This window comes from Thyridium curvatum, assembly GCF_004353045.1.
Source record: "Thyridium curvatum strain D216 chromosome Unknown NODE_20_length_475153_cov_84.797782, whole genome shotgun sequence".
Classification (NCBI taxonomy): domain Eukaryota; kingdom Fungi; phylum Ascomycota; class Sordariomycetes; order Thyridiales; family Thyridiaceae; genus Thyridium; species Thyridium curvatum.
In genome coordinates, this window is record NW_022156775.1 from 369,094 (window position 1) to 395,452 (window position 26,359).

At 57.0% G+C, this 26,359-nt stretch overlaps 8 protein-coding genes across 8 annotated transcripts; 7 read left to right on the plus strand and 1 right to left on the minus strand.

The window, feature by feature from the left end:
* Window positions 1–2,992: 2,992 nt before the first annotated feature.
* On the plus strand, window positions 2,993–4,361 carry E0L32_004334 (uncharacterized protein; the record flags this gene model as incomplete). The annotated part of the gene is made up of 3 exons (XM_031138733.1): window positions 2,993–3,150; window positions 3,386–3,938; window positions 4,038–4,361. 3 exons carry the CDS (start codon window positions 2,993–2,995, stop codon window positions 4,359–4,361), a joined length of 1,035 nt encoding a protein of 344 aa, XP_030997347.1.
* Window positions 4,362–6,843: 2,482 nt separating this feature from the next.
* On the plus strand, window positions 6,844–7,934 carry E0L32_004335 (uncharacterized protein; the record flags this gene model as incomplete). Its single annotated transcript, XM_031138734.1, has 3 exons — window positions 6,844–6,996; window positions 7,070–7,549; window positions 7,623–7,934. The coding sequence occupies 3 exons, from the start codon at window positions 6,844–6,846 to the stop codon at window positions 7,932–7,934; spliced, it is 945 nt and encodes a 314-aa protein (XP_030997348.1).
* Window positions 7,935–8,492: 558 nt separating this feature from the next.
* E0L32_004336 (uncharacterized protein) lies at window positions 8,493–12,258 on the plus strand (the record flags this gene model as incomplete). Its single annotated transcript, XM_031138735.1, has 3 exons — window positions 8,493–11,297; window positions 11,379–11,470; window positions 11,553–12,258. 3 exons carry the CDS (start codon window positions 8,493–8,495, stop codon window positions 12,256–12,258), a joined length of 3,603 nt encoding a protein of 1,200 aa, XP_030997349.1.
* Window positions 12,259–14,612: 2,354 nt separating this feature from the next.
* E0L32_004337 (uncharacterized protein) lies at window positions 14,613–14,954 on the plus strand (the record flags this gene model as incomplete). The annotated part of the gene is made up of 1 exon (XM_031138737.1): window positions 14,613–14,954. The coding sequence occupies one exon, from the start codon at window positions 14,613–14,615 to the stop codon at window positions 14,952–14,954; it is 342 nt and encodes a 113-aa protein (XP_030997350.1).
* A 1,372-nt stretch (window positions 14,955–16,326) lies between these two features.
* On the plus strand, window positions 16,327–18,822 carry E0L32_004338 (uncharacterized protein; the record flags this gene model as incomplete). Its single annotated transcript, XM_031138738.1, has 1 exon — window positions 16,327–18,822. The coding sequence occupies one exon, from the start codon at window positions 16,327–16,329 to the stop codon at window positions 18,820–18,822; it is 2,496 nt and encodes an 831-aa protein (XP_030997351.1).
* Window positions 18,823–20,773: 1,951 nt separating this feature from the next.
* E0L32_004339 (uncharacterized protein) lies at window positions 20,774–21,655 on the plus strand (the record flags this gene model as incomplete). The annotated part of the gene is made up of 1 exon (XM_031138739.1): window positions 20,774–21,655. One exon carries the CDS (start codon window positions 20,774–20,776, stop codon window positions 21,653–21,655), a length of 882 nt encoding a protein of 293 aa, XP_030997352.1.
* A 1,144-nt stretch (window positions 21,656–22,799) lies between these two features.
* Window positions 22,800–23,222, minus strand: E0L32_004340 (uncharacterized protein; the record flags this gene model as incomplete). The annotated part of the gene is made up of 1 exon (XM_031138740.1): window positions 22,800–23,222. One exon carries the CDS (start codon window positions 23,220–23,222, stop codon window positions 22,800–22,802), a length of 423 nt encoding a protein of 140 aa, XP_030997353.1.
* A 1,953-nt stretch (window positions 23,223–25,175) lies between these two features.
* On the plus strand, window positions 25,176–25,676 carry E0L32_004341 (uncharacterized protein; the record flags this gene model as incomplete). The annotated part of the gene is made up of 1 exon (XM_031138741.1): window positions 25,176–25,676. One exon carries the CDS (start codon window positions 25,176–25,178, stop codon window positions 25,674–25,676), a length of 501 nt encoding a protein of 166 aa, XP_030997354.1.
* Between the last annotated feature and the right edge of the window lie 683 nt (window positions 25,677–26,359).

Below are 26,359 nucleotides of genomic sequence, written 5' to 3' on the forward strand. Positions count from 1 at the left end.
CTATCTTAGGTAATGTTGTCTGCTCCTTTCCCCCTCCCTACCTTTCAGCGATTGACACCTGGGCGCCGTGCGTGATAGGCCGGAGCTACAGTTGTGCCAGACACAGCTGAACATTGGTGCAGGCGGAAGTTGCCAGCCAGGGTCAACGCCGCGGACTGGCTGGTGCTCAAAGGGCAGCTTATGCTATGCGAGGCAAGGCTCGAGGCTGTCGCAATTCGCGAATTGATTAGCTACACGCATCATTGCGGCACGACCTAACAGGCGAAGGCCTGCTCAGCCACACAAGCCTTTTTTCTGTTTGATCAGGCCGAAAAGACGATGCATCTCATCCTCTCAATGAAAACTCCCAGCAAACGTCTCCTCGGATGACGGTACCTCCCCTGGTCCCTGCAGTGCAACTAGGCCGGTTAGGGCAAGTCAACAACGGCCGCCAGGCCCCAATGAGGACATCTTGGTCCGCTGGTCGACTCCAGATCGCTTGACCTCCAAATCTCCGAGCTGGAGCCGGCTGTTGGGCCCTGCTTACGAGCAGGCAGGTGCATCGCAAGAGCCTATGGCCAGGCAAATGAATCTGCAACTGGATTAATCTTGCGGTGTGCAGCTCTGCCGTCTGGGTGCGTGCCTATTTCAATCTATTCCAGGCAATGAGCACGCACCCTCTGCGGCCCCTGGGATTCGGTTGGCAGGCGTATGCACGACATGCCCTGAGCCAGATGGCAGCAAGGGCCAAGAGATGCGCTGCCCTGTGGCCATCGTGATAGGCTGTGCCCCCTGGCAATAGCATTTTGTTTGAGCAGGGAGATGGGCCGAATGGGCGAAACTGCGATGGTTGCACCAGATCCGCAGCCCAGGATTCGCCCTCAGACCACTACACAACGTTGCTTTTAAGCCTCAGAATTTTTATTTCTATCTTCTACTACTGCCGGTGGGGTCTCGGGCAGGGCAAAACAGTCCATACGGCCACAAACCGGCGATACTGTGAGGGCGGGTGTGCTGGAAACAGACCCGCGTACTCCGGTGTGGCGATTGACACTGGGCCTCACTGGCACGTCTCGAGTGCAGCCAGCTCAAGGCGGGCCTTTTGCCATTCGACTCTTAGTAATAGGTCGAAGCGGGCGGGCCAGACACATCGAGACAAGTCCAGCAGTGCTGGCGAGTACTCCGTACTTGGCGTCTGGGGGTGCGGAGAGTGCTAAGGAAGGCCAAGCTGTGTTCTCCAGGTTTTCACAGCGCCCAGCGGCGCAGTTCGGACTGCAGCAAACAGCAAAATCAACAACATCATGACAAAAGTTTGCATGTGCTTTCTCGCAACACTCAAAAAAGAGGCCATGTGCTCACGAGATGCCTCGGACCAAAGAGAGACTAAAGATTGGCATTCGGGACGATCTCCACCCACACGCTGCAGCATGCATGCACGTATCCAGTATCGACGGCGGTGGTCCCCTGTCAAAGGGACAAGGGGGGATGCCAACGACACTAACTATTGCCAAAGCAGCTTGCGGAGAGAGGGAAAGGGGAAAGAATTAGACTTCCAGCTGTCATTTGGTGTGTCTGTTTTCTCCTCTCGCATGACCACCGGACACCCTCACAGCACAGTTCCAATATCTCTTTTAGCCTTGGCTCAATGCGGGGGCAAAATCGCGTAGCGAGAGAGAAATAAGATACCAAGCTTCGAGGTGGGCGATGACACTAAGATCACCGTGGACCCAACGGCGCCATCGGCCTCTGCCAGATTTGGAAGCTATGCCGTTGAACCACCGGGTCCCCGAGTTTCGCGATGGAGGGTCTGGTTTTGTGGTGATTTCCTGATGGACGGCGATCAGTCGACCACGAAACACACAGGAGAGCGAGAGAGCGCGACAGCAAGAATGGTCATGGCAACATTATGAATATTTCCTATTCTCTCTGTTGTTCCCTTCTTATGATGGCAGGCCTCCCGATCTGAATGGAAATCGCGGACAGGTGAGAGCCCGTTTGTGATTGGCAGTCGACCGAGCATGGCCATGGAAGGGACGGAAGCATTCTGTTCCCTCCCATGTCTCGAACCTTGGTTTTGGCATGTGAGCTGCCACAAACGCACCACACACCACCACCACCGCTGCCAACACGCAGCAAAGAGACGAGGGAGACCTCTCAGCTCCATGCCTAAGTGCCTGCCTTTTCCCCGCAAGTGGAGGTGGAGATGCCACCCTAACGCTCGAATTGGGAGCGCTGATCTCCCATCCAAATCGAACTAACAGCAGAAAGGGTATTCACCACCTTGACCACCCCCCAGTCGCAATGCGGATATTGGCCGCAGATTGGCTGCGCACCCCGGCCGAGTCAAGGCAAATCGGGTCACCCGCCCCCCTTGTCCCTCTCTTCGCCCAGCACGAATGCGCGAGCGAGAACAAATCTTCATCGCGGGACGAGAGAGAGAGACAAGGGATTGACCTCTGGGTCTCCATTGTGGTGCCAGACCGAGAAGACTTTTTTGGCCTGTGAAAATGTCCCATGGCAGAATGCGTAACAGAGATACATAAATGTAAAATGATCCCTCGACCCATGTCCACCCCCATCCCACTTTTCGTGACCAGGTTCTTGATGACCCTATTTCCTTACCTTATTCCCCGTGCTGGTCCTTGTCTTAAACCTTGAATCCTCTCTCGATCCAGCTCTTTGTCGTCTCCTCTTCTCTTCTCCTCTCCCCGGTAGTTGGTAATTCGGATTCCCCGGATTCGAATTCTCCGACGACAACGACGACGTGTTGTGAGTGTTTGGGCGTGGCACTCACTTGAAACTACCTTTGACTTTGGATTTGTCATAACACAACCGCCGCCGCTCGTTACCGGAGAGATAAACAATCGCCATTTTTTCCTGGGAAAGAATTGGGAGGGCCGAAGGGTTGTCACGGGAATCTCTTATATCGGGAAAGACGGAAATCACGAGACATTGTGAGAGGCATCCGGCGGCTTGACTGGGGAATCAGAAAAGTAAACAGTCGACTCTCAAAATGGAGCAGCAAGAGAACGGGAAGATCGCGGTGACCCAGGAGGAGGCGCCCGCCATCCGCCGGAGCAAGAGGCAGACTTGCATGAGGCATTGCAAGAAGTTCTGGTGGCTCCACCTGCTCATTTTCATCTGCGTCACCGTCCTGGTCGTCTGTTTGATGTAAGTTTGAAATCCGGAGGAAGGCTCCGCGACGGGTTTCCCGGGGATTGAGTTGATGCATGCCGGCGCTCTCTTCGGTATAGTCATATGGCTACGCAGGCCGCTGTCTGGCTTATGGCAGCATGATTCGGGAGTAGACCGGCGTGCACATCAATCCGGAGATCACAATCGCCGCATCCCACACCCCAGACAAGCCCAATTCTCTAGAATCGACTGGCTAACACGGGGTCCGCAGCATCTTTGTCGGCGTCAAGAACATCGCCCAGTCCAAGATCAACGACGCGCAGCTGCAAGTGCAGAGCATCGTCGTGACCAACACGCAGTCGAACCAGTACACCATGAAGATCGACAGCACCATCACGACCGACGGCTCCCAGCACGCCACCATCGACGCCTTCGACGGCGTCATGTACCTCGAGGACAAGCCGGGCCACGTGCCGTTCGCGACGGTGCACTTCCCGCAGACCGACTCGTCGGCCTTCCAGGTCGTCAACGTGACGCAGGAGACGCCCGTGACGGACATGCAGGCCTTCACCGACTTCAACACGTGGCTGCTCGCCAACGAGACGCTGCGCGTCACCGTCGAGGGCCAGACCAGCATCCACGTGCGCGGCATCAGCCACGCGTACGGCGTCACGTTCAAGAAGACCATCACCATGCCCGGCCTGCAGTCGTTCAACGGCACCACCGTGACCGACACCAAGATCTCCATCACGCCCCAGGACGACGGCAACAACTTCCGCGGCATGGCCAACATTCCCAACCGCTCCATTGTCACTTTTGAGATTGTACGTTCTTTTTTTTTTTTGTCTTGCATCCCTTTCTTTCAGGGTATATTCCTTGACACCATGGGAAATTTGTAATCGCTAACGCCTGAGACAATCAAGGGAAACGCCACCTTCTTCAACTACCTCAACGGCGAGGACATCGGCACCGTCTACATCAACAACATCCTGCTCAAGCCGGGCGTCAACTCGTTCCCCATGGTGGCCAACATCACGCAGCTGCCCGTGCTGCAGGCCATCCGCAAGCAGCCGGCCTGCCAGACGGGCATCCTCGACTTCCAGCTGCGCGGCAAGGACGTCGTCAACCACGGCCAGCACCTGACCTACTACTCGGACGCCCTGGCCAGCGTCAACCAGACCGTGCCCATCGACATCAAGACGCCGCTCGAGGCCATCCCCATCCCCGTCTCGTGCTCTTCGTCATAGAAAAGGGGGTTAAGGGAGGGGCAGGCAAGGGAAGGCGGAAGGGGGTGCTATGTGGTGGAAATGCATGGCTCTCATTAGAGGTCAGGTTATCAGGGAAAGGGGGGGTGGGAATCGTCTGTGTTTTTGAACTGCAAAATGAATCTTGTAATTATCACCTTTCTGGAACGTGAACGTGCCCTTTCGCGGTCATTGTCATCCATCAATCTTTGTTTTGACAATTTGTGTGTTTGACACATTGTGTATGCTGTATTTCCTCGGTGAAGCACGGACGATTATCTGAAAATGGAATGGGCAAGACAAGAAGATATCGGCGAGACTGAAATGACAGACTGATCGGCAAACAATCAACCTGGAGCCTAAGAAACACCGCTATGAGCTTGTCGGAGATCAAACGCATAGTCTCGAGGCTAGAATCGGTCTACTCCATCAAGATTCAACCTGGTGAGTACTTCATGCTTCAAGGCCACTCGAGTGGGTGGTATCGTCATATGTCTCAAGAGCGTGTATTAATGAGTAATGAATTACGGCGACAAAGACACATCTGCAGAGATGGACCGCGCTCTTCGGAAATAAGTCGGCCTGTGAACGGATTTCGCGGTGGCCAAGGATTAGGTAACATGGCTTTTCTTGCTTGCATGGCTTCTCTAATGCCTGTCATGTTTTGTCTGAAGCCGACATCCTGGCTGTTGTTTTGAAAAACCCCTGTGTCGCATCAGCTTGGCGGGACCAGCTGCCTGGGCCTCATTGTTCGCCAAGTCCGGTAAAACTTGCGGTCGCTTCTCTCCAGGTACATTCGGTAGGGGCTGCATATGAAGATTTCCAGAATCCATCGGTAGGGACTTTTGAGCCATAGTGCCCGCGGACGCGCTTGAATGTCTGAAGATGATGTTTGTGTGTTGAATTCAAGCACCCATGGATGCAGGCCCCCCGACCAGGCTCACCAGTGATGATTTCATTAATGCAGGTACAGCGGTAGCTGGAGAGCCTCCCGTCGATTTTAGCGCGCGCCAATCCAGCGCTGTTGACAGCAAGCTTCGGCCTAAAGAACAGCCAGAAGCCCAACCCCAGATCTTGGCATTCGCTTCAACCTTCCCGCCCGTGACCTTTGCCCAGCATTCAGCTTGTGCTCCCGCTCAATCATCCCCTTTCACTGGACTGGGGGTATCAAGAAACCAGCATAATGTGCCGATCATCCGCCATGGACCAATGCTTGACAGCCTCTGACGGCCATGTCAAACCCACAAACCCGCACACCAAGCTTTGGCCGGGATCTGGGGCCAAGGCCAGCCAAGCCTGAAACGTCGTGGGCGACAGCACCTTGCTTGAGATGTTGTCAACCCTTGCGCTGCGGCCTGCGCGAAGCATACGGCTTCTCCAATCATCTCTTTGTATGGCTGAAATGGATGCTTGGATGCTTCACGTTCTTGATGGCTGAACACGAGTTTGACCATGACGAGACGGCAAGCGGCACCTTCCAAGTCGTGTTCACGGGTCTCGGCCACGAAGGACGCACATTCTCTGTACATTTACACGCCAGGCAACTGTCGGTGTAGCCATGGCCTCAATGTTTATCGTTACGACTTCTCCCTATGCTGGCGCTCATGGCAAAAAATTGAGAACTGTCGCCGGAGCGAAGTGCCCGTTGGGAGCATTCCTTTTTCTGTTTGACTTCTTGGCATCCCATCACCAGGTTGTCGCCAAGCGAAGCCATCATCAGTCACAATCTCGCCTATTCTTTCTCTCTTCTTCCTGAAAGGGTAGTTCATGCGCTAGCCTAAGCGAGTGATCTCCAAAACGATCCGCAAGATCGAAGGATGAGACGCAAGGATGCATTGCCCGACTAGGTATGCGGGTAAAGCGGCCAGGTTTGGCGGCCTTCCCGTTTCGACTGTCGCCACGAAGCGTTTCACCACCACAGACCTTCTTCGAAATACCATCGCCAGAAGTCGCCTTTCTTCGTATTGACTAGTGAAAAACAAGCCTCTGGCGGCCGACTTGGCCCCCCCCGGCCGTATCGCGGGGACCGCTGCACCAGGGTATGTGGGTTGTAAATGCCGCCTCCTTTATCCCGTCACGAGTTTAAAGTGCTGCATTCTTCTCCAGACTAGGCTCCGATAGGACTGACAACACCGAGAAATGCGTATGAGGAGTTTCATGGCGGTGGGTGCTTGGCGAGGTCGCACAGGGGGTGGACAATGCTTCCTCTGTCTTGGACCGTGCCGGCTCGCGATGACATCGTCTTCGTCGTGTATAAGAGGCAGCAGTTGTCCTTGCTCATGATGCTTCCCTTTCGATCATCCAACAACCAGCTCTTTCTCAGTCCTTTACTCTGTTCTTCAATTCTTCACCCGAGGCCGATTGACTCGTGCCCCCTTTTCTCCTCTTTCCAGTCGATTCATTCAAGCCACCACGGTTGATTCGTGCCATCTTTCCGTCTTTTCCACAGTTTGTTAAGAGCCGTAGCAAACACTCCTTTTCCACCATGTTCTCCAAAGTCCTCATCCTCGCTCTGGCTGCGTCGCCTCTCGTGGCCGCTCACGGCAGAATCGACGTGGTCACCGGCGACAAGGGCGGCAACGGCACTGCCCTGGCCATCCGGGGCGGCGTCGTCCCCGGCCCTGGCCCGAACCGCAAGGTCAGTTGTTGCCAATGCACAAAAGAACTGGCCGTCATATACCCGGGTCTCAAGACTAATACGTACCGCACAGACCGAGGTCGATACCACCATCTTCAAAAAGACCGACATCATGACCGACGGCCTCGGCCGCACCAAAGGCTCCGGCAACAACAAGCTCCAGATGCTCTCCAAGGCCATGGAGCTGTCGGGCAACACCCTGCCGCAGGTCTCCAACGACGGCAACGGCACCATCTCGGGCACCTTCCACATCGTCACCACCGACGGCGCGGGCCCCATCAAGGCCGTGCTCGACCCCACGGGCACCGGCGCCTTCTCCAACGGCGTCATGCTGGAGACCAAGCAGCAGGTGCCCGGCAACCGGGGCAACATCCGGGTGACCAAGAAGCTCAAGGAGCAGCAGGCGGCGGCGAACGGCCAGAACGGCAACCAGAACAACAACGACAACAACAACAACAAAAACAACCGGGGTCGGTCTCTGTGGGACAGGGCCGCCGAGGCTCTGGAGAGCTTTAGCATCGTCAAGCGCGCGACCAACGTCAACATGGACTTTGTAAGTGGCGAGAGTTTGATTGCTTTTCGAATAATGAGACGGGCCACATTTGCTGACTGCATCCTCCATCCAGCCCATGGCCTTCTCCGTTCCTGCTGGTACTACCTGCACGGGTACCATCAACGGCGTCAACAACGTCTGCCTGGTCAAGATTGCCAACGCGAACCGCGCCGGTCCCTTTGGCGGAATCGTGGCTGTCCAGATGGCTGGTAACGGCCAGGCCGTGCCGGTCGCAGGCGGTGCTGCTGCTGCTGCTGGCAACACTGCTGGCAACACTGCCGGCAACACCAACGCCAACGCCAACGGCAATGCGAAGGGCAATGCTAAGAACGGCAACGGCAACGGCAACGGCAACGGTAAGCGGGAGGTCCCGTTTTCCGCATAAATGCATGCCTCCAATCTTGGTGATGGGGAAGCATGGAAGGAAAGATGGTCTGGATCATCTGTCCATGGAGAGACTCGGAAATGAGATAAAGTTTTGTACATATTTATGTACCGTTCAGCGATAGTTAATCTACACCTCGAGCTGGATCCTGTTCCCTGGAAGAAACCTCCTTTTGACGTGATATACCGGATTTGATCTCTGAGGGTGGTACTTGTAGGGTGGTAGGCGAAGTTGAAGCAGACTGACCAATCCGGGGGCTGAGATGTGATCTCGTCTGTGCGAAAAGTGGGCCGCGGCCACTACATCTCTTACATCCAAGATCTTGCACCTCGAAGAGAAGAACCAACCACATCAGCTTTGCACCAGCATCCATCCGATTGCTCATTTTGGTCTCATTTTCTTTCCAAGTACCAATCTAGGAAGATATATGGATACTTGAAGACACGGACGCCGCCAGACAGCGGCGATTCACAGTAGGTCTATTGCGGGTGAAAATCGAGTCTGATGCAGGCATCAACCAGGCAGCCACCTCTCCAATGAGAAATCCACCTCGACGCCATGGCCGACTCGACGCTACAAAAGTATGTAGCCGCAGGATGCTTGGTCGTTTCTCAGTCCCAGACCCGATTTTCCGATGAAGTATGGTCCCTGGAGGACCTCCGCCGATGGAGGTGTTTCCTGCATCCAGAGGAGCTCGGCTCCGCGGTTAAGCAGTGCGCTCCTGCTTCACACCTGGACCCAGGATTACAAGAGCTACTTCTCCATTCTGCCATTCTTTCTCCATTCCTAAAACTCTTTCAAAGGCGGTGGATTCAATTTGAGTTCTGCACTTGTGCTGGCGCACCCGACCATGGAATTATCAGGGTGTATGTCCTTCCTGATGACATCGACCGGCGATCGGTGCCACGGTCAGACTCCAGGCTCAGAAAGGATCTCCAGTGCCTCATCCCGCTTCTTGACGTATCGGTTGACCTTTGGCAAGGAAATTTTCAAGCATCGCGAGCTGCTGTGCCTGCAGCTCCTCAGACTCCCGAGGATTCTGATGATGCGTCGCTACTTCAACTATTCAACTCCATCCCACCACCTGATCCACATCCAGAGCGTGTACAAGACCTAGAGCAACAGAGAGCCATCTATATCTTGCTCGGAGGCACCGTAAGCGGTCTCAAAACGCCATTGTATGGCTACCAGGAACGCTCCGCGGCCCTGATGTTGGAGAGAGAGTTCGAGCCTGGACAGGTCCTTGACCCGCGTCTTATGAAGAAGCAGGACCTGAGAGGCGACACCTTTTATTATGACGAGGCTACTGCGACAGTGCTACGAACGCCGCGCTCGTACGGCGGCATCTCCGGCGGCATTCTCGCGGAAGAAATGGGCGCAGGCAAGACGCTGATCTGTCTTGCCATCGTCATGGCGACCAAGGAGTTCCCGGCCGAGATCCCTGCGCATCTGAGCTGTCCCAGCAACCCCCGCCCTCGGGTTGGCTCTCTGGCAGATATGGCTGCCGCCGTCGTGACACGGAACTCGATACCTTGGCGGCTGTATCTCGGCGATGGCTACACGAATTGCGCTGATGCAATCCAGAGGAATCCAGGATGGTACCTGCTTCCGAGTCCACCGCCACGTCGGCAAAGCCGCCACCCGATCGCTCCAGTGCCTTCCAAGAAGATATATCTTAGCGCCACCACCTTGGTGATCGTACCCGCCAATCTGGTCAAGCAGTGGGAGCAAGAGATCCGCAAACATACCGAAGGGCTCAAATACGTGACCGTGTCCGGCAAGAAAGACGTTCCAACTCTCAGGGAGCTTCTCAGATGTGACCTTGTGCTGTTCTCGATCCCTCGATTTGAAAAGTTGATTGAAGACCGTGCCACGGACCGTACGGGTGCCTGGGAGCTCATCTCGCCGCTGTCATCCATCCACTTCAAGAGGGTCATTGTCGACGAGGGCCACAAGTTGGGTAATTCGAGAATCAGCAGAAAGAGCAATCTGTTGCTCGTCCTCGAGTGTCTTCACATTTCCGCTCGATGGATCGTCACGGGAACGCCGTCCACTGGACTTTTTGGACTGGACGATTCACAACCCGCCACGCCGGTGAACGAGCCGAGCGGCGAGGGTGATGTATCACCAACCTCACCCACAAAGAGCCTGTCCAAGCAACTGGCAGAAAGTTCCAACATCCTAGAGCGCAGAGACTTGGAGAGGATAGGTTCCATGGCAAGTCTGTACCTGAAAGCCCGACCCTGGGCAAACACCATCTACGACGAGGGAGATACGCCTGCAGACTGGTCGGTATATGTCATGCAGCCGCAGCACAGCAGCAAGAGTGCGGGGCGCAAGGACTGTCTTCTAGCGACACTCAACTCGTTGATCATTCGCCACCCAAAGTCGCAGATAGGCGACTTGTTGCCTCCCGTAGATGAGAAGATCGTCGTGTTGGATGGGTCTTACCAAGACAAGCTCTGCCTGAATCTGTTTTCCATGATGATCATCTTCAACGCGGTGCAGTCGCAGAGGACGGACCAGGACTACTTCTTCCACAAGACGCAGCGGAGCAGCCTCGCGCAGCTGGTCCACAACATCCGCCAGACGAGCTTCTTCGGGGGCTCGTTCTTCTCCACCTCGGAGATCGAGAAGGCCGTCGAGACGGCCGAGAAGTTCCTGGAGGAGAAGAAGGTGCTCGTCACGGCGGACGAGGGGCAGCTGCTCCGCGAGGCCATCGCCGTCGGCAAGGTCGCCGCCAGGAGCAGGCTCAAGGCGCTCGCCAACGCCTTCCACGAGGTGCCGGTCTACGTGAGCGGCCTGCCCGGCGGCGACCGCCTCGCCGAGGCCTGGTCCCTGGACTCGCGGCCGGGCGGGCTCGTGTGCACGAGCGCCCCCTTGCTCCACGCGCTGCAGAAGGCGCTGCGCCCTTGCCTCGACGCGCCGCACTCGCTGCAGGTGATGCTCAACGACGGCCGGCTGGTCGACCTGGGGTGGCAGCAGCGGCTCAAGGCGGAGGAGCAGCTGGACCGGGCGGCGGCGGCGGCGGGATCGGGCGGCGGCTCTGGTGGCCACGGTTCCGGGCGCGACCGCACGCTGGCTGGTAATACCAAGCTCGGCGAGGACAGCCCGAAGAAGGGCCGGGCGGGGCTCATCACGGCCCAGGAGCGGATGATAGGCACGCTGGACGCCGACGGCCCGGGAGATGTCTCCGGGATCGAGGTGGCTGAGCCCCTGGCCAAGGCACAGATCGTGTCGACGGCGTCTGCGAAGCTGTCGTACCTCATTGACTCGATCCTCAGGTATAAGGACGAGGAGCAGATCATCGTGTTCTACGAAAATGACAACGTGGCGTTCTACCTGGCTGGGATGCTTGAAGTGGTGAGTGCAGTTGTCTGAGGATGTGCGGGTTGGTCGTCAGGAGGAAAAGGGATGATCGGACTGACAATGATTTGTGACCAGTTACAAATCCACCATCTGATTTACGCAAAGACGCTCACGACGGAGCGGCGGGCGCAGTACATTGACACCTTTAATCACAACCCCAAGTTTCGGTATGTATTTTTGTCAATTCTCCCATTTCCCTGCTTCTCGCCGAACCTGACATGATCAAACTAAACTCCCCTTTTTGCACAGCGTCCTCCTGATGGACATCACCCAGGCGGCGTTCGGCCTGGACATGCGCTCCGCGTCGCGCATCTACATGATCAACCCGGTGCTCAACCCGCAGGTGGAGGCGCAGGCCATCGGCCGCGTGCGCCGCATCAGCCAGAAGCGGCGCGTGTCGGTCGAGACGCTCGTGCTGCGCGGCAGCCTCGAGGAGCTCATCGTCGAGCGGCGGCGGAGCATGACGCAGGCCGAGCACCGGCGGTGCAAGAGCATCCTCGACGACCCGCCCATCTTTGAGTGGATCCGCAACGCGAGGATCCTGCCGCTTGGCGATGGAGGACCAAGGGGGCAGGAGGATGGAGCAGAGCGGGGGGGCGGTGAGGGTGAGGGTGGGGATGGCGACGAGATGTTTGGCGGGCCGGAGCAGATGGCGCCGCTGAGGAGGCCGCAGTACGTGTTTGGGCGGGAGTTTGGGCGGGTCGAGCACCCGGATGAAGGGTTGGTGGGCGTCGTGGAGAGGCAGCAGCAGAGAGCCGTGGCGGGAGGAGGAGGAGGAGGGCAAGGGGTGAAGAGGGCCCGCGCGGTGGAGGGGCCGGAAGAGGGCGGAGACGGTGCCGGTGTTGGAGTACAGGTGCAACAAACGGCATCGGTGGCACCGGCAACACCGCCGCCGCGGAAACCGAAGAAGGCGCGGGTGCAGGTGCGCTTTGCCGGCGCGGATGAGGATGAGTAAGGCGGACCTATTTGCCCTAAATGGTCATGAACATGTGTTTGGAGCGGTTGGGGGGCTTTACGGAGTGACCCCATGGTCAAGGAGTCTCGGGAGTTGCAGTTATTCTGTGTACATTTCGTCCGGTCGAAAGGTGTTTGTTCATGGCACGGTACACGGCTTCACAGGGTATGTATGGCTCCTCTGCTTGGGCCAGGATAGAGGACAGCGCAGATTTTTCTCATTGTTTGAATTCGACTTGCCTGAAAACACGACAAATCACGATTGACAACTTCCTGGGTTAACATCGGCTTGTGATGCGTGACCACATGTGCCGGCATGGCATGCATGGACGGGAAGGGCATGTCTTGGATGCATGTAAGGCATACCGACCTCGAGCATCCCGGGGCCGCCTTCCTTGCATCTGTCAACTGCCAGTGTCCATGCTTCTTGCTTCTTGTTCACTCAGAGGCAAAGAGCGTCTGGGACATATGCAGCATTTTGCAAGGAGAAAGCTACGTTGCCCTCCGGCGAAGGTGTGCTAATCTGAACATTGACGGAATCCAGTGTAAGGCCTTTTCGCTCTGGCTGCCTCCAGCGGCTGACGCTGATGTCTTAGGTCCTGATGTCGGTCCAGATGGATGGACTGGTGATCGGCAATTGTCACGAGCATGGCTGATCGAGAGCAGGTTCTCTTGAGTAGAGTGCTGGCAACGGCTATCCCAACAATGTGCGGCTACTGAGCACCTTTGATGGAGTGCCAATGGGTCCCGGACGATTCACAACGGACGGCGGCGGACCCTTGAAGTTGCCTGCCTGTGTGGAATCTCGATCTCGGCGATTCGGCCTTGGAGCAAGTCTCAGCTCGAGTGCTCCCACCTTTGCTTGCGTTGTCCTATTCGCCTCCGCCTCTGGAGCTCCTCCGAGCCCCCATTGGCTCTCCACCAAGCAGCACTGCCCAATGTCCACGCACACCACTGTCCTTCTTCCATCCAGCCACGCCATCGATTTGTTTCATGATTGTCCTTGGGAATGAAGAATCCAACTAGCCTAGAAACAAGACGCCACGCGCCGCCTCTTTGATTTTTAGACTTTGGCGCCAGAGCAGACGAAAACACATGAAAACCTGGCACAAGATCGGGACGGCTCTTTGGCAGTGGCCCGGTGGGACACGCTACAGCGGCTAAGCGGGTCCCCAGCCTTCCTCCCGCACTCCCGGAGGCGCTAGAGCAGCTGGAACTGACGCCTGAAGATGGCCTGTTTCGCATGCAGCGACAGGCTGTGAGCTGTGGGTGGCCCCCCCTTACATGGGACTAGAAACGTAACCTTTGAACCATCACCAACAGCATTACAAGCAAGTCCGATCGAGCTGGAGGTCTTTTGACTTGTCCTCACAGGCTAGGCTGCCCACCACCACACCAGTCTCGGATGCACGTCTGTCTGCGGACCGGGCGGGCAAATATGCACAATATACAGGTGGCTGAAAAGTTGCAGACCTTCTGGGTGTGCATGTGCTTGGGAAGGATGGATGCCGCCATGGGACCACGGAGGTAGTTAGGTAGTTAAGAGGGATCAATGCCTGGTGATGGTGTAGACACGAAGTGATCACTTTCTCGGTGCCGTGCCTGTGCTCGGATGATCCTGTTTCTTCCGCCGCAAGCAGAGCCCTATTCCCTGGCTTGACTTCACAAGGTCTCCGTCCCATCCGCATGCCTGGCTCTCTGGATGATCAAATCACACCCCCACTGCATGAACTTGGATAGTGGGAGAGCACCCTGGTAATCTCTCGCTCGACCGCAATAAACGCATCATCGATATCGATATCCTGGGCGCTGAGCCGGCAAGCATTTCTTGTACACACACCCGCCCTGCCCTGTCTAGAATCCCACTAACCTGCTGGGAAAGCGAGAGCCGATATCCAGGTTTTTTCCTTTTCCAAGATCTTTTGCGGGGTCGATGGACCAGCAACATCCAGGAAAAATAAGGAAGCAAGATTCAGTTGGTGCATGTGGTGGAGCTGGCCCAGATATAAGTCTCCGGCCGATCCTCCACTGTGCCGGGGTTCCTCCCTCATCCCAGAGAATATCCGGGCAGCCCAACCTCGTCTTTCAAGAGGTTTCTCGTTGCGGACGGCATTTTGCGTGCGAAGAAGACTTCGAGGCAAGGAGGAAAGAAGAACAGACAAAGGACCGATTCGGGAGGAACAAGAGGTGGAGAGTTCCTAGCACTTCCTTCCAACGACCAAGGGCCATCACATCACCATCCTCCGTCAGCACCCAGAATCCTTCTTTCCGAGAGCCCGAACGAGTGGAAGAAGCCAAATCCCCCGTTTCGATGAGACCAACAATCGCCCTTCTCACGCACGACCGCTGTCCACCATGAGTCCCTACGGGATTCTCGACAACGCTCACCACCAGGAGCCCTGGGCAGCCGCGCGGCGGACGAGCAAGAGACCGCAGTCGGGCCCTCCTGGCCCTCCCACGAGACAGGGCAGGCGGTCTCTGTCGGAGCTGGACCAGGATGCCGTCCGCCGGGGCATTGCCGCTTACATGGCTGCCAACGCGAGGCCCAGCAGCGAATACACCACCAACGGCACCAGCACCAGCAGCCGCACCGCCGCCAATCAGAGGCTCCAACAGCGCCCTCAGTCGGACTGGGTGGCGGACCAGCCTGCTATTTATAGCGACTCGCCTCTGCCGGCAGTGGACTACAGCCAGTGAGTTGCCGTTTCTTACCTGTTTACTCTTCCAAGCAAGCCCGTCATGTTTTCTTGTCTCCGCATTTTGCTTGGGCTCTTTGCTCTGTGTTGCGCCCTGTTCTTCCTCTTCGAGACAGAACGAGATAGTGATGTCTGGCTGTCAATACGTTCATCTCCTGTCACGACGACGCATTGTATTGAAGGTCTCGGGTTTAATTGCTGTCGCAAAGATACAAGTGGCTTGCAACCCGATGTTGTATTGTCTTTGCATTGACTTCGATCCTGCAAGTGCAGGCTCAATAGGGCGCAGCGCAGACCAGGCACAGTCGTCGGTGAACATCCAAACTCGAATGTTGTCTTCAGAGCGCGACGGCTTAGACATTGCTCTGTTTCCAAGTCTTACCACCTCGGCCCTCCTGCCCCGGCGATGTGTGCATCTGGACCGGGATCAAGGCTCGCCTTAGCCCCCTCCTCCTAAACATGCTCCGTTTCAATAAGTTGCAATCAGTCAGCACGGACTGGACAGGCTCGAGTGTTGCACCTCCAGGATCCTCAAAAGCCAATACATGCCCCGTGGTTTCTTGACTTTCCTGGATTGCGATCCTGTCCGTGACTGTCTTAGTACCAATGTTTTTCTTTTCCTTTGGCGGAATCACAGAATCTCGATACCGTGGCTGATCCTCCCTTGATCGCCCTCATCACTCCACTCCTCCCGCTGCACGGCGCTTGGTAGTTGTCAAGCCCGCCCTTGCTTCTTCAACTCTCTCACTCTTGTGAGTCCCTGGTGTTCTCTTGTGGTTTCCCCCCCCCCTCCCTCGACACCATTAGCGGCAGTCCAAGGTGGCTCCGCGTCGTCATTTAGCGACACGGTGTCGTGAGAGCCAGCCTTGTATCAATACGCGCCGTTACTCTCCAACACCCCACACCAAGGTAATTTGGCGCCCAGCCAATATCTTGTCTCGCGATCTCATTCGGCTCTCGTCACAGGGCGGGTGTCCCTCTGAAATATCATAATTTCCCTACGCCCTAGAGGGCTGAGTGACGTATCGAACAAGTTGATCATGAAGTCATGAACTGCTTATCTTGCACTACCAGTGCCAGGGCAAATCCATTTCATTTAAGATACCTTGGAGCACTCCATCTTGCGCAATTAACTCATTTATGCTTTCACACCTTATTCCTTTGGGCTCTATCGAGTGAATGAGAGACATAATCGACGATATCTAGGAAAGCCTGCTAACAGCCCGAGCGTCTCTAGCTTCAGGCCATCTCACCAAAGGCATTATTCAGCTGCTGCCTCATTTCCCATTGGCTATGATGACTCGCTCCTGAAGCCTCCTCCGCGGACATTCACCAGATCTTCTCCGCAGGTAGTTTCGCCCCAGACGTGGAAAATGGCTTCTCCGTCCACTCTGTCGCCGACCCAGCAGCATCACTTCTTGTACGACGACAGCCCGTATCGCAGTGCGTGGGAAAGGAGGCGGTCTCTTCCTTGGGAGGATGACTGCGAGGACGACATGGCTCATCAACAACAGCCTGGGCTCGGTACCCATCTTGTCGAGGAGGCTCCTAGGCGACCATCTGCACCAGACTCCTACTTTGACTTGGGAAATGACAGCTCGGCTCCTTATCAACAAGGATACAGTTACAATCACTATCCATCGTCGCGGCCAAGCCTAGAAAGTTATCCGCGACGGCGCTCCGACGGCAGCGACATATCGAGTGCCTCCACGGCGAGCCAGTCCCTGGCCTCCCGGACCAGCTTTCAGTCTCACGGGCGCTCCTCGAGCTGGAGCTCGCGCACGTCCTTTGACTCGTACTACTCGACCTACTCCACCCCCGCCACCTCGGCCGGTGCGCGCGAGTACGACGAGTTCCCGTGGCAGCGGCCCAGCCCCATCAAGCAGCAGCGCCGCCGCAAGGCCAGGCCGGGAGAGCTCTTCGCCGCCCTGCCCGGCGAGGTCCTGGAGCTGATCCTGGCCGAGCTGCGCGAGCTCCACCTGGCCGAGGGGAGCAAGAGCTGCGCGACGTGCTGGATGCGCAACGTCTGCGCCGTCTCGCTGAGCGCGCGGAAGTGGGTCCGGTTCGCCCGGGCGGCGCTGTACCAGAACATCCAGCTGATCGGCGACGACTCGGCGCACCACCGCAAGCGGTACAAGTCGGTCCCGGGGACGCGCATCATGCTGCTGCGCAGGACGCTGAGGGCGAACCCCACCCTCGCGTCGCTCGTCCGCTCTGTGAAGGTGCCGCCCATCCCGCAGGGCGTCAAGACGGACGATTACGAGGACATGGTCGCCTCCCTGGTCATGGCCTGCCCGGAGCTCGAGCGGCTGGAGGGCTTCTACCCGTCGTACGACCACTCCTTCAAGCGGCTGTTCAACGCCCTCTCCACTCGGCGGAACCTGAAGCAGATGACGTGGATCGTGGACCGGGCGGAGCCGGCGCCCATGCCGAAGCTGCAGAAGCGGTTCTCGACCGCGCGCCAGCAGAAGCCCGACTCGTGGAGGCAGTCGTCCCTGCCGCCGCTCGCCGCGTCCTCCTCCTCCTACTACTACTCCTCCTGCCCGCAGCCGCGCACGAGCAACAACTTCCTCGACCTCCACGCCCGCTGGCAGCAGCTGACCACGCTGACGGTGCACTTCCAGCCGGGCGCCGCCTTCGCACCCGCGAGCGCCTTCGCCGACAGCCTGCGCTGCCTGCCCTCGCTGCGGGACCTGCACGTCTCGCGGCTCCCCGCGGCCGTCTTCGGCGACGCGGCGCTGCTCGCGCTGCCGGCGTCGCTGCGCAAGCTCTCGCTCGCCCACGTCGCGGGGGTCACCTCGGCCGGCCTCGCGGCCTTTGCCACCGCCGGCGGCTCCGGCTCCGGGCTGCGCACGCTCACCCTCGTCCACACGGAGCTCGACTCCCTGCCCGCCCTGGCGCGCGTCCTCGCCAACCTGGCCCGGCTCGAGACGTTCTCGCTCGTGCAGGCGCGCCCGCCCCTGCTGCCCCGCGGCGAGATCATCTGCCTGTATCCGTACCTCGCGTCGGCGTCGCTGCGCAGCCTGCACTGGGACTTTACGGCGGCGGACGGTGGCGGCGACACCATCGGCATCAACACCGACAGCACGGCGACGGCGGCCGACGCCATTCTCGCGCGCAGCATCGCGGCCGGCGGGTTCCCTGCGCTGCGGCGGCTGCGCGCGCCGAGGGACCCCGGGGGCATGTTCCAGGCGCTGTGCAGGCCCGCCGAGCGGGTGGACCTGCCGACGGATAAGTTCCAGACGCGGGGGGCAGGGTCAGTGGACGGGGACGACGACGATGCTGATGACGACGACGGGGATGATGACGATGATGGTAAGGAGCGGGGGAGGGGAGGGAAGTCGCCACCGCGGCTCGGGAACGACCTGCTGCTCGCGCGGCTGGCGGCGCAGGCGCGCGTCGAGGCGGCGCGGAGGCAGGCCCGGATGCGGGTCGACGTCGTCGACGAGCGCGGGGTGCTGGCGGAGCGGTTCGGGATGGGCGGGTACATCGGCACGGTCGGGTCGCGCGTGCGGTACCACCTGCTGCCCGACGAGGGGGGCCGGGACGAGAAGGGCGGGCTCGTGGACATGGGGGATCTGCTCGGGGACTGCGGGGAGGCGTTGGTGCTTCCTCGCCCGTCGTCGTCTTCGTCACCGCAGCAGCAGAAGCAGGGGAAGCAGCAGTGGAAGCAGCGGGGGAGGGATAGAGGGAAGGGTAGCGGTGCTGGGGGGAGGGAGAAGGGGCGGCGGGACAAGAATGCGGTCGAGGTCAGGGAGGGGTGCACGGGGAGGTGGAACACGTGGGCCGGGCCAGCGGTGGACAAGAAGGACATGGAGAGGTGGTGGCATACCGAGAGGGGGCGGTGGCGGAGTGTGGAGTTGTCGTGAGGAAGAGAGAGATGGGCTGACGACTTTATGATGGCATTTCTCTTGTTGGGATCAAAACCTATAACATGTTGCCTGGAGTTTGGACAGGGACGGCCTGGATTGCGTTTATCATTTTTGGGGAGATGGGTTGGTTTACTGGTTTGACAAATGGGCAATACCCCCCCTGGCTGGGATAGAGTGGACGTATCAGTTGAATGAGATATGATACATTTTTATCAACGCCAGGAACAGCAGCGCCCTCAAGTGCAAGAACATTCTGCTCGGCAACCCTGAAGGCGGTCTTTTCGATGGCCCCCAAGACCTCGACAATTTAGTAGAACGGCACGATTTCGACCAATTCAAACGGTTCCTGTCTCAATTGTTCTTGATACCTCGTTGGGCCACGCAGCAAGCCGTAGGGGCATACACCTCGCCAGTCTTTTCCGTAGCTGTGCTTCTCTGTGGCTCAGGAGAGCGGCCGGCTTCCCGTGATACAGAAGATTGCAGAGACTGGGGTGGTTCCCCAATGGAGACAACGTGCCTTGAACATGTTGTTGTATCCCCCCTTTCACTGCTCAGCCGCAGGCTGGAGCACTTGGCTCGTCACGGTCTAATACTCCCGAAGCTGATCACGATAATGATCATCCATCCGCTCCCCGACCTCTGCCCCAGTCACAACGGGGCCCATCCGCTCATCGGACTCGGGGCCCTGAATCACAACAGGGCGTGGAACGCTTTGCAACTCCATCTCGGTGGTTTCTGAGAGGTTTGGCGTACTGTCAGTATCTGCCTATAGCAGGGGTCGGGGTCTATCTCACTCTTGAGGACCGGAGCCAGGAGCCACTACGCTTCAAGTCGATGCTTTTTTTTTTTCAGAGTGCGTATAACAGTCTCGCTTCTCGAATGAGGGTTGCCACCTATGTGTGCATGAGACGAAAGAAAGAAAAGAAAGAAGAGGTCTTTTGAACTTCATTGACAGTCTTTCTGTGTTTAAATACTCCGTGGGATCTCTATTTACACGGCATTCACCAGTCTCCCGCTATCCCGTGAAACCCGGGCTTGCTTGGACTTGAGGGTGTAACGAGCTTGACTGTCTGATTGGGTATTTGGGTTTGTATGCAGCTTGAGGTCGAAGTTACGCCCGGTTTGTATGCTGGAATCGGGAGAAAGAGGAATCCGAGCTGCATGTCAGCGTGTGGATGGAGAGTTGTGCAGAAAAACATGTAGCCACGAGACTGACTACCCGTGCAACACATCATCAATGATCGTGCAAGGGACCTTGAATGTTCAGAGGTGTCAGGCGACGGTGCCGGTGCCCTCATTGCAATCTACCGGTGGTTTTGATAACTCAAGGATTATTATCATGGGATCAGGGCATCTGTTTCTCTTCTTCAACACGCCGAGCACTATCATCATCATCATCAGATCATCAAAAAGGTCCAGATGGGATGCATCTTGCTCCGTTTCTGTGTCTCTGCTGTTTGTGCACCGCCTTACCAAGGCCCAGTGTGTACATGTAGTCCGGTCCATTGGAACCAAGTTGTTTGAGAGATCAACGGATCCCCGGCCGTTGGATGACGGGTCGGAGATAAGATGGATCAGCGAGAGATCTCAGCGAGACGGGCCTAAAACAGCCCCTGCAGACCCCCGAGCTCCGGTGGCGCCGAGCGGGCATTAGCGGCTAGCCTCGTGTTCTCAGTGCTGCGGGTAGTTATCACCAGGACGTCATTGTCGCAGGAGAAAAAAAAAGTCGCCCAAGCTCCGAACTTCGCAGCCACACAAATCCCTCTACCGTGTTTCAAACATCTTTGGCAGCGCCACTTCCACCAACCCACTGCACTCTCAAGACCTGCTAATGACGCGCGATTGAAAGCATAGTCTGTCGTCCATTTACGAATCATTGTTTGAGTACTGTTGCAGCATCTCCCGTCAACCAACGAACGGGGCCAAAGTCACGATGCCAGCATCCACGATGTCACGATACACGCACGGCCTCTGCGCCTCCTGCGCCCGCCAGGCCCGGCGCGCTCTACTCACCTCGGACGCATCATTGTCGATGAGGTCTTTCTCCAGCACATGCCGCAAGGCACGGCTGCAACCCGCCTCGCAGCTCCCTCGACGCACGGTCGCAGCAGCAGCCCTCCCGGCCTTTGCCTCCCAGACACGCAGCCTCACCCAGAGCGCGCACCGTCGCCTCCCCGCGTCCACGAGCGCCCCCGCCGCCGACACCTCTGCCTCGACAACGTCCTCGGCGCAGGCCTCCAAGCTCTCGCAGAAGCCGCCGTCCTACTACGACCTCTTCCCGCAGACGCTGCCGCAGGGCCCGCCGCCCGCGGGGCCCTTCCACATCGACGAGCGCGCGCTGCGCCGCGAGTTCCTGCGCCTGCAGGCCGCGGCGCACCCGGACCTGCAGCAGGGGTCGTCGTCGTCGTCGGGCGAGACCACGAGCACGCGCGAGGCGGGCGCCGCGTCGGCGCACATCAACGAGGCGTTCCGGACGCTCAAGTCGCCGCTCCTGCGGGCGCAGTACCTGCTGCGCGAGCGGTTCGGCGTGGACCTCGCGGGCGACGAGGCGGGCGCCGTGGCGGGCCGGCACGCGGACCCGGAGCTGCTGGGCGCCGTGATGGAGGCGCGCGAGACGATCGAGGAGGCGCGCGCCGAGGAGGAGCTCGAGCCGCTGCGGCGCGAGAACGAGGAGCGCATCCGGCTCGGCGAGGAGGCGCTGGGCCGGGCGTTCCGGGACGGCGACGCCGAGGCCGCGGCCCGGGAGGCGGTGCGGATGCGGTACTGGGTCAACATACGCGAGGGGATCGACGCGTGGGAGGAGGGGCGGGAGCCTGTCCTTCAGCACTGAAGTTTTAGCGCTATGTACAAGTACTCGTATCTCAGCTTGGATGCATTTGGGGGGAAGCATGGGGGGGTTCTGGTGGGTTTGGGAGGGGACTTTTAAGGGCTGATAGAGATCTACTGTGTGGTGGTCGTACGATGCTGACGTCGGTGTGGGCAGATGGGCCTAGCGAGGTCTGGGGTAGGGCTGTAGCTCTCTCTCTCTCTCTCTCTCTCTCTGCTCTCTTTTGTACGATATTTCAAAAGGTCTTTAAATATCCCTTGTCGCCATATAAACTATACACTATTCTGCATCTAGTCTGCTCGGGAACACTTGTTCTGAGATATCTACTGAACTCGCCTGCAGGCAGATCTATGAGCTCAGGAGTGACAATGCACAGCCTTACTCTGAGACTCACACAAGGACAGCTACACACCTGCAAAGTTCACAAAAAGATACAGCCGAAAGCTAAGAGGTCTCGGAATTCAAGATAGTGTGGCGACGCCACCCCGATGCGTGGGTTTCTAGAGGGGCCGCAGAGCCAACTGCTGTGCGATTTGTCGGCTTGTTCCCCTGAAACCGGCACTGGTGGTTGCAGTGCGTGCTTGCTCTGTCAAAGCTCTGATTTCCTGTTTGGGCGTGTGTGTGTGTGTGTGTGTGTGTGTGTGTGTGTGTGTGTGTGTGTGCCCATGAAAGTCGTCTGTCAGCTCAAGAGGGCTGGCTTTCGGTCGTCTTGCGGACACAGAAGCGATCCACGTGAGCGACTTGGAAAGATTCTAGCAGGATGTGGTCTAGCAGGACGCTCAATGAGAACTGTCGCTCGAGAGCCGCAACTCGTACTGGGGAAACCAATTGTGAAGACAATATGTACCACTTCAGTACCGTCAAGGCTTACAGGAACAGAGACCAACGAAACCGCTGTAAACTGGTAGCTTTGTATAACCTAGGCAAGGACTTGCAGCACTGCTGGTCCTCGCCTAGGTTATAGTAACTAACTAACTTGCTAACAATAATCTTGAGGGTTACGAAGCCGGAAAATGGAACTTAAAGTCCCTCGGGAAGTAAATCATTGCCAAGATTACAAAGAGATACAACTATCCGTAGAAAAAGCCAGAATATGCCACTGCAAACAGACAAGAATTCGGCCCCAAGTTCAGACCAGAATTGGACTTTACAACACTCCCATGCCAACGAAACTATTGGTAACGTAGGAGATCAACAGGAGAAGAAATCCCAAGTGCGTTGCTGATGGTCGACAATGCTGCACCGGGTGACTAGCGGACGAGGAGTACAGCTGGAATCCCTTGATCTCCTCGCTCAGGTCGTTCTCGTGCAAGCACCTTATCATGCTGCTCGATGTGTTTTCGACTCCCTTTTCGAGATGCCGGGCTGGGACATGGCACCATAGATAGCAGCCATCGATAGCCTGGACTGTGCTGGGAGCACAACATATGCTCATCGGGCCGGCGGTCCTGTTGTCATGTAGCGTACCGGGGATGCTGAAGACATTGGCATTTTCGGTGAAATGATAGTTGGCCAGTGAAGGCATTCGATCACCAGACGGGCATTCTGGGTCGTAGGATAGATTTCCCATGGCGAACGGGAGGAGAATGAGATGGGGAGAAGTCCTGGACTAGGAGCTGGTGCTGAACTTTTTCGTTTTGCTTGCTGTTGATCGGGTGAAAGAAGAGATCCAGAAACTGTCAATCTGGGTTTCCTCAATCAATGATAATCTCGTGGCTGAATGGTTTGTCTGAGTTTCAAGGTTGGTTCGAGTTTCAAGGTTTGCTCAAGGTCAACCGGACATCCGTCCTCACATCCATCCGTACGCAGCTTGAGTGCAAGGTGCAGCTACCACACCAGGTGGGATCATGGTCTGTTCAAGAATGTGAAACACGCCACCGCAAGGAATCAAAACTCATCGCGATCGACAAGAGGGACATGGAGATGTTTGCTGCTGGCAAGTAAACTGATCGGCTTTCTTCGTGCACCGTTCCACCAACTTCGACATAGTGAGTTTGGGCTCTTGGGGATTCTCAGAGCGTTGAGGAGCAACGACAGGGGCTCTGAGCACTATTGTGTCAAAGGGGAGACGGCTGCTCGTGAGGTGGGCGACGGTTATCAGGAGTAAAGTGGGCGGCCAGGTTTGCCATAAGCAACCAGATCATACAGAAACCTTCTTTCGTTTTCTTCTTATGGTTTATCTTTTGATCATCTAGGTCGCCTTTCTGCTGACCAGAATATCCACTGTGTTCAGCTTATCCTCTGAGCCTTTCCCGTTCCAGGCGTTGATCTGACTATAAGTTGCTATAACTATACTGACTGCCATGTTGTTTATAATATCCTGCTCTTTATAGGTACTACTCTGCTTCAACATCATAGCTACAGAATAATCATCCAAGTCCATACCAATTCATCTGACCTATAGGGTGCTAGCCCAGGACGTGCGCATTGTATGGTTGACAGCGTTCTGGCTGCTCGTGACGGTGGTTTGGTAGGTAGTTTGGTGATGACCGATAACGAGAATCGCGAGTCGTCAGATTCAATCAATGTTTCTGGCTGCTAGAAACGGTGGGGATTAGTCCACGTGGTGTGCGTAGTCATCAATGTGATTTTGCCCATGATTTTGTATTTTGCAAACCCGAAAGGCCGAAAGGGGCATGTGCCGTGCATGCCCCGCAGGGAAAGCAGCATGGAAAGGGATGTTGTCATAGGCGGCATCCCTGCCTAATCCAGGTGGTTTGGGTTTGTACCTGACAGCAGCTGCGACAACATCAATTTGCTCCATCCCTCCCCTCTTTTGCTTGGACGGGGCCACACTTGACCTGACCGCCCTTCGCGCGCGACGCTCTCGCATCAAAGTCGCATCCTGTTTATTACTTGCCTTTTCTTTCTCCCTTGCCTCCACCGACTGCTTATTATAGCCGGGAATACTCACTTCTCCCCGTCACCGCGGGGTCATTCAATCCTTCCTGCTCTTTTTACCGAGCACCAGCACCCACGACGTGTTGTGTCGTCCCGAAATTGTCTTGGTTCGTTCAGCAGACATACGGCGTTCCTACCTTAGGCCCCCGCGGTCGGGAAGACAACGCTAAAAGAAAGTGCCGGGCAACCAAACCCGCCTATGATAAGATCGTCTCCCCTGCATATCCGCCATACCATCTCTACGTCTGCCTGCTCTGTGGCGCGCGCTGTCTGTCCTCACCAAGACAACACTTGTCTTTTTGCCTCGCACACGCGCTGCAATACGGCTGGAAAAGTGAGTCGTCGTGTTTTCCTGACACCTGTCCAAGCAGACTGTCGCAGGGGCGCTGGGCCAAATGCCGCGGCCCTAAAAGCCATGCGCTGGTCTGCTTTCAACCTTCACATGCCGCAAGGCAATGATGCTTCTGAAATCCACCCCTCAACCTTACGTCTGCTAACAAATCACCTCACCTTGCCAGTCGCTGTTGACCTTTTGGTCGTTTGCAGCCTCTTACTACGCTCGCAGAACCATTCCGGGCTGTCCCTTTCTAAAACCCCGACAAGACACAACCGCACGAGCACCATGTCGCAATTCGTCACAGACCTGTGGGAGTCCATCTTCACCCCCGGCGCAACGCCGACACTCCTGATCGCCACCAACGTTTCTTTCGCCGCCCTTCAGCTCGTGCTCTTTGCGCTCCTGCTCGCGACCTGGTCCGTCCACTTCGTCATCCTCTCCTTCCTCTGCGGCGGTCTCTGGTGGGCCATCAACTGGTTTGCCAATGAAGTCAGGATCTTCCAGGAGCGCGAGGAGCAGGAGAAGAGGAGCAAGGCGGGCGCGGCTGCAGACGCCGATAACGAGGCCTCTTCATCATCGTCGGCTGAGGAGACGGAGGTCGAGACAGTCATAGCCAGGGGCAGGCCGCCGGTGACGGGCAGCAAGGAAGTCGAGCCGCTGCAGAAGAAGGGCGAACTAAAGCGCCGGACCGCCGAGGCCGCGTCCGAGCAGTCGGTGGGTTCCAAGTCGAGCGCGAGCACGGAGGACGAGTGGGAGAAGGTGTCGGAGAACGAGAAGGACAAATAAAGTCGTCGGCAGAACGGCCGAGTTTGATCAGCGACGGCAGTCCTGGTAACTAGTCAACCCAGCGACCAGTCCACGCCGCGCCGGGCTCGCCTGCTCGCAGATCTTTCCACTCTGTACATAGCTAAACTGCGATGTTATTCACGCTCTGCTGGGATCGCCAAATGGGGCTCAGAAGATTCTCAGGCACATTTAGATAGCTTTCCCGAGCAGCGAAGGCAAGATACAACTCGCCTTACGGCGAGATAGCGACGAAAAGACTTGAAAAGTACTTGCTAGCGCGCGCAACTCTGAGGCTTTATGCGCGTGGTTGCGGGGTAGCTTAGATGTATCTCCACCAAATCTTAGAGTCCACACGTGACCTCCAACCTCAGTCCATCAATTTTAGTAGGTAGAGCTTGAAGCACCGCCCTCCAACCATCAAAAAGTAGCATTTCGCGACGACGTGAACTTTGCACACCCTCCCAACCAGACACACATTAGCTTCTACACTGCAATCTGAGCAGCCAAGATGAAGCTCGTCAGGTAAATCGACACTGCCCTCCCAGCGCGACCTCCTGCATCCTGCACAATGTGCACCATGATCGTGGACACGGCGAATGGACCGCGAGGCTGACCCGTGGTCGTGCAGGTTCTTGATGAAGTGCGCCAACGAGACGGTGACCGTCGAGCTCAAGAACGGTAAG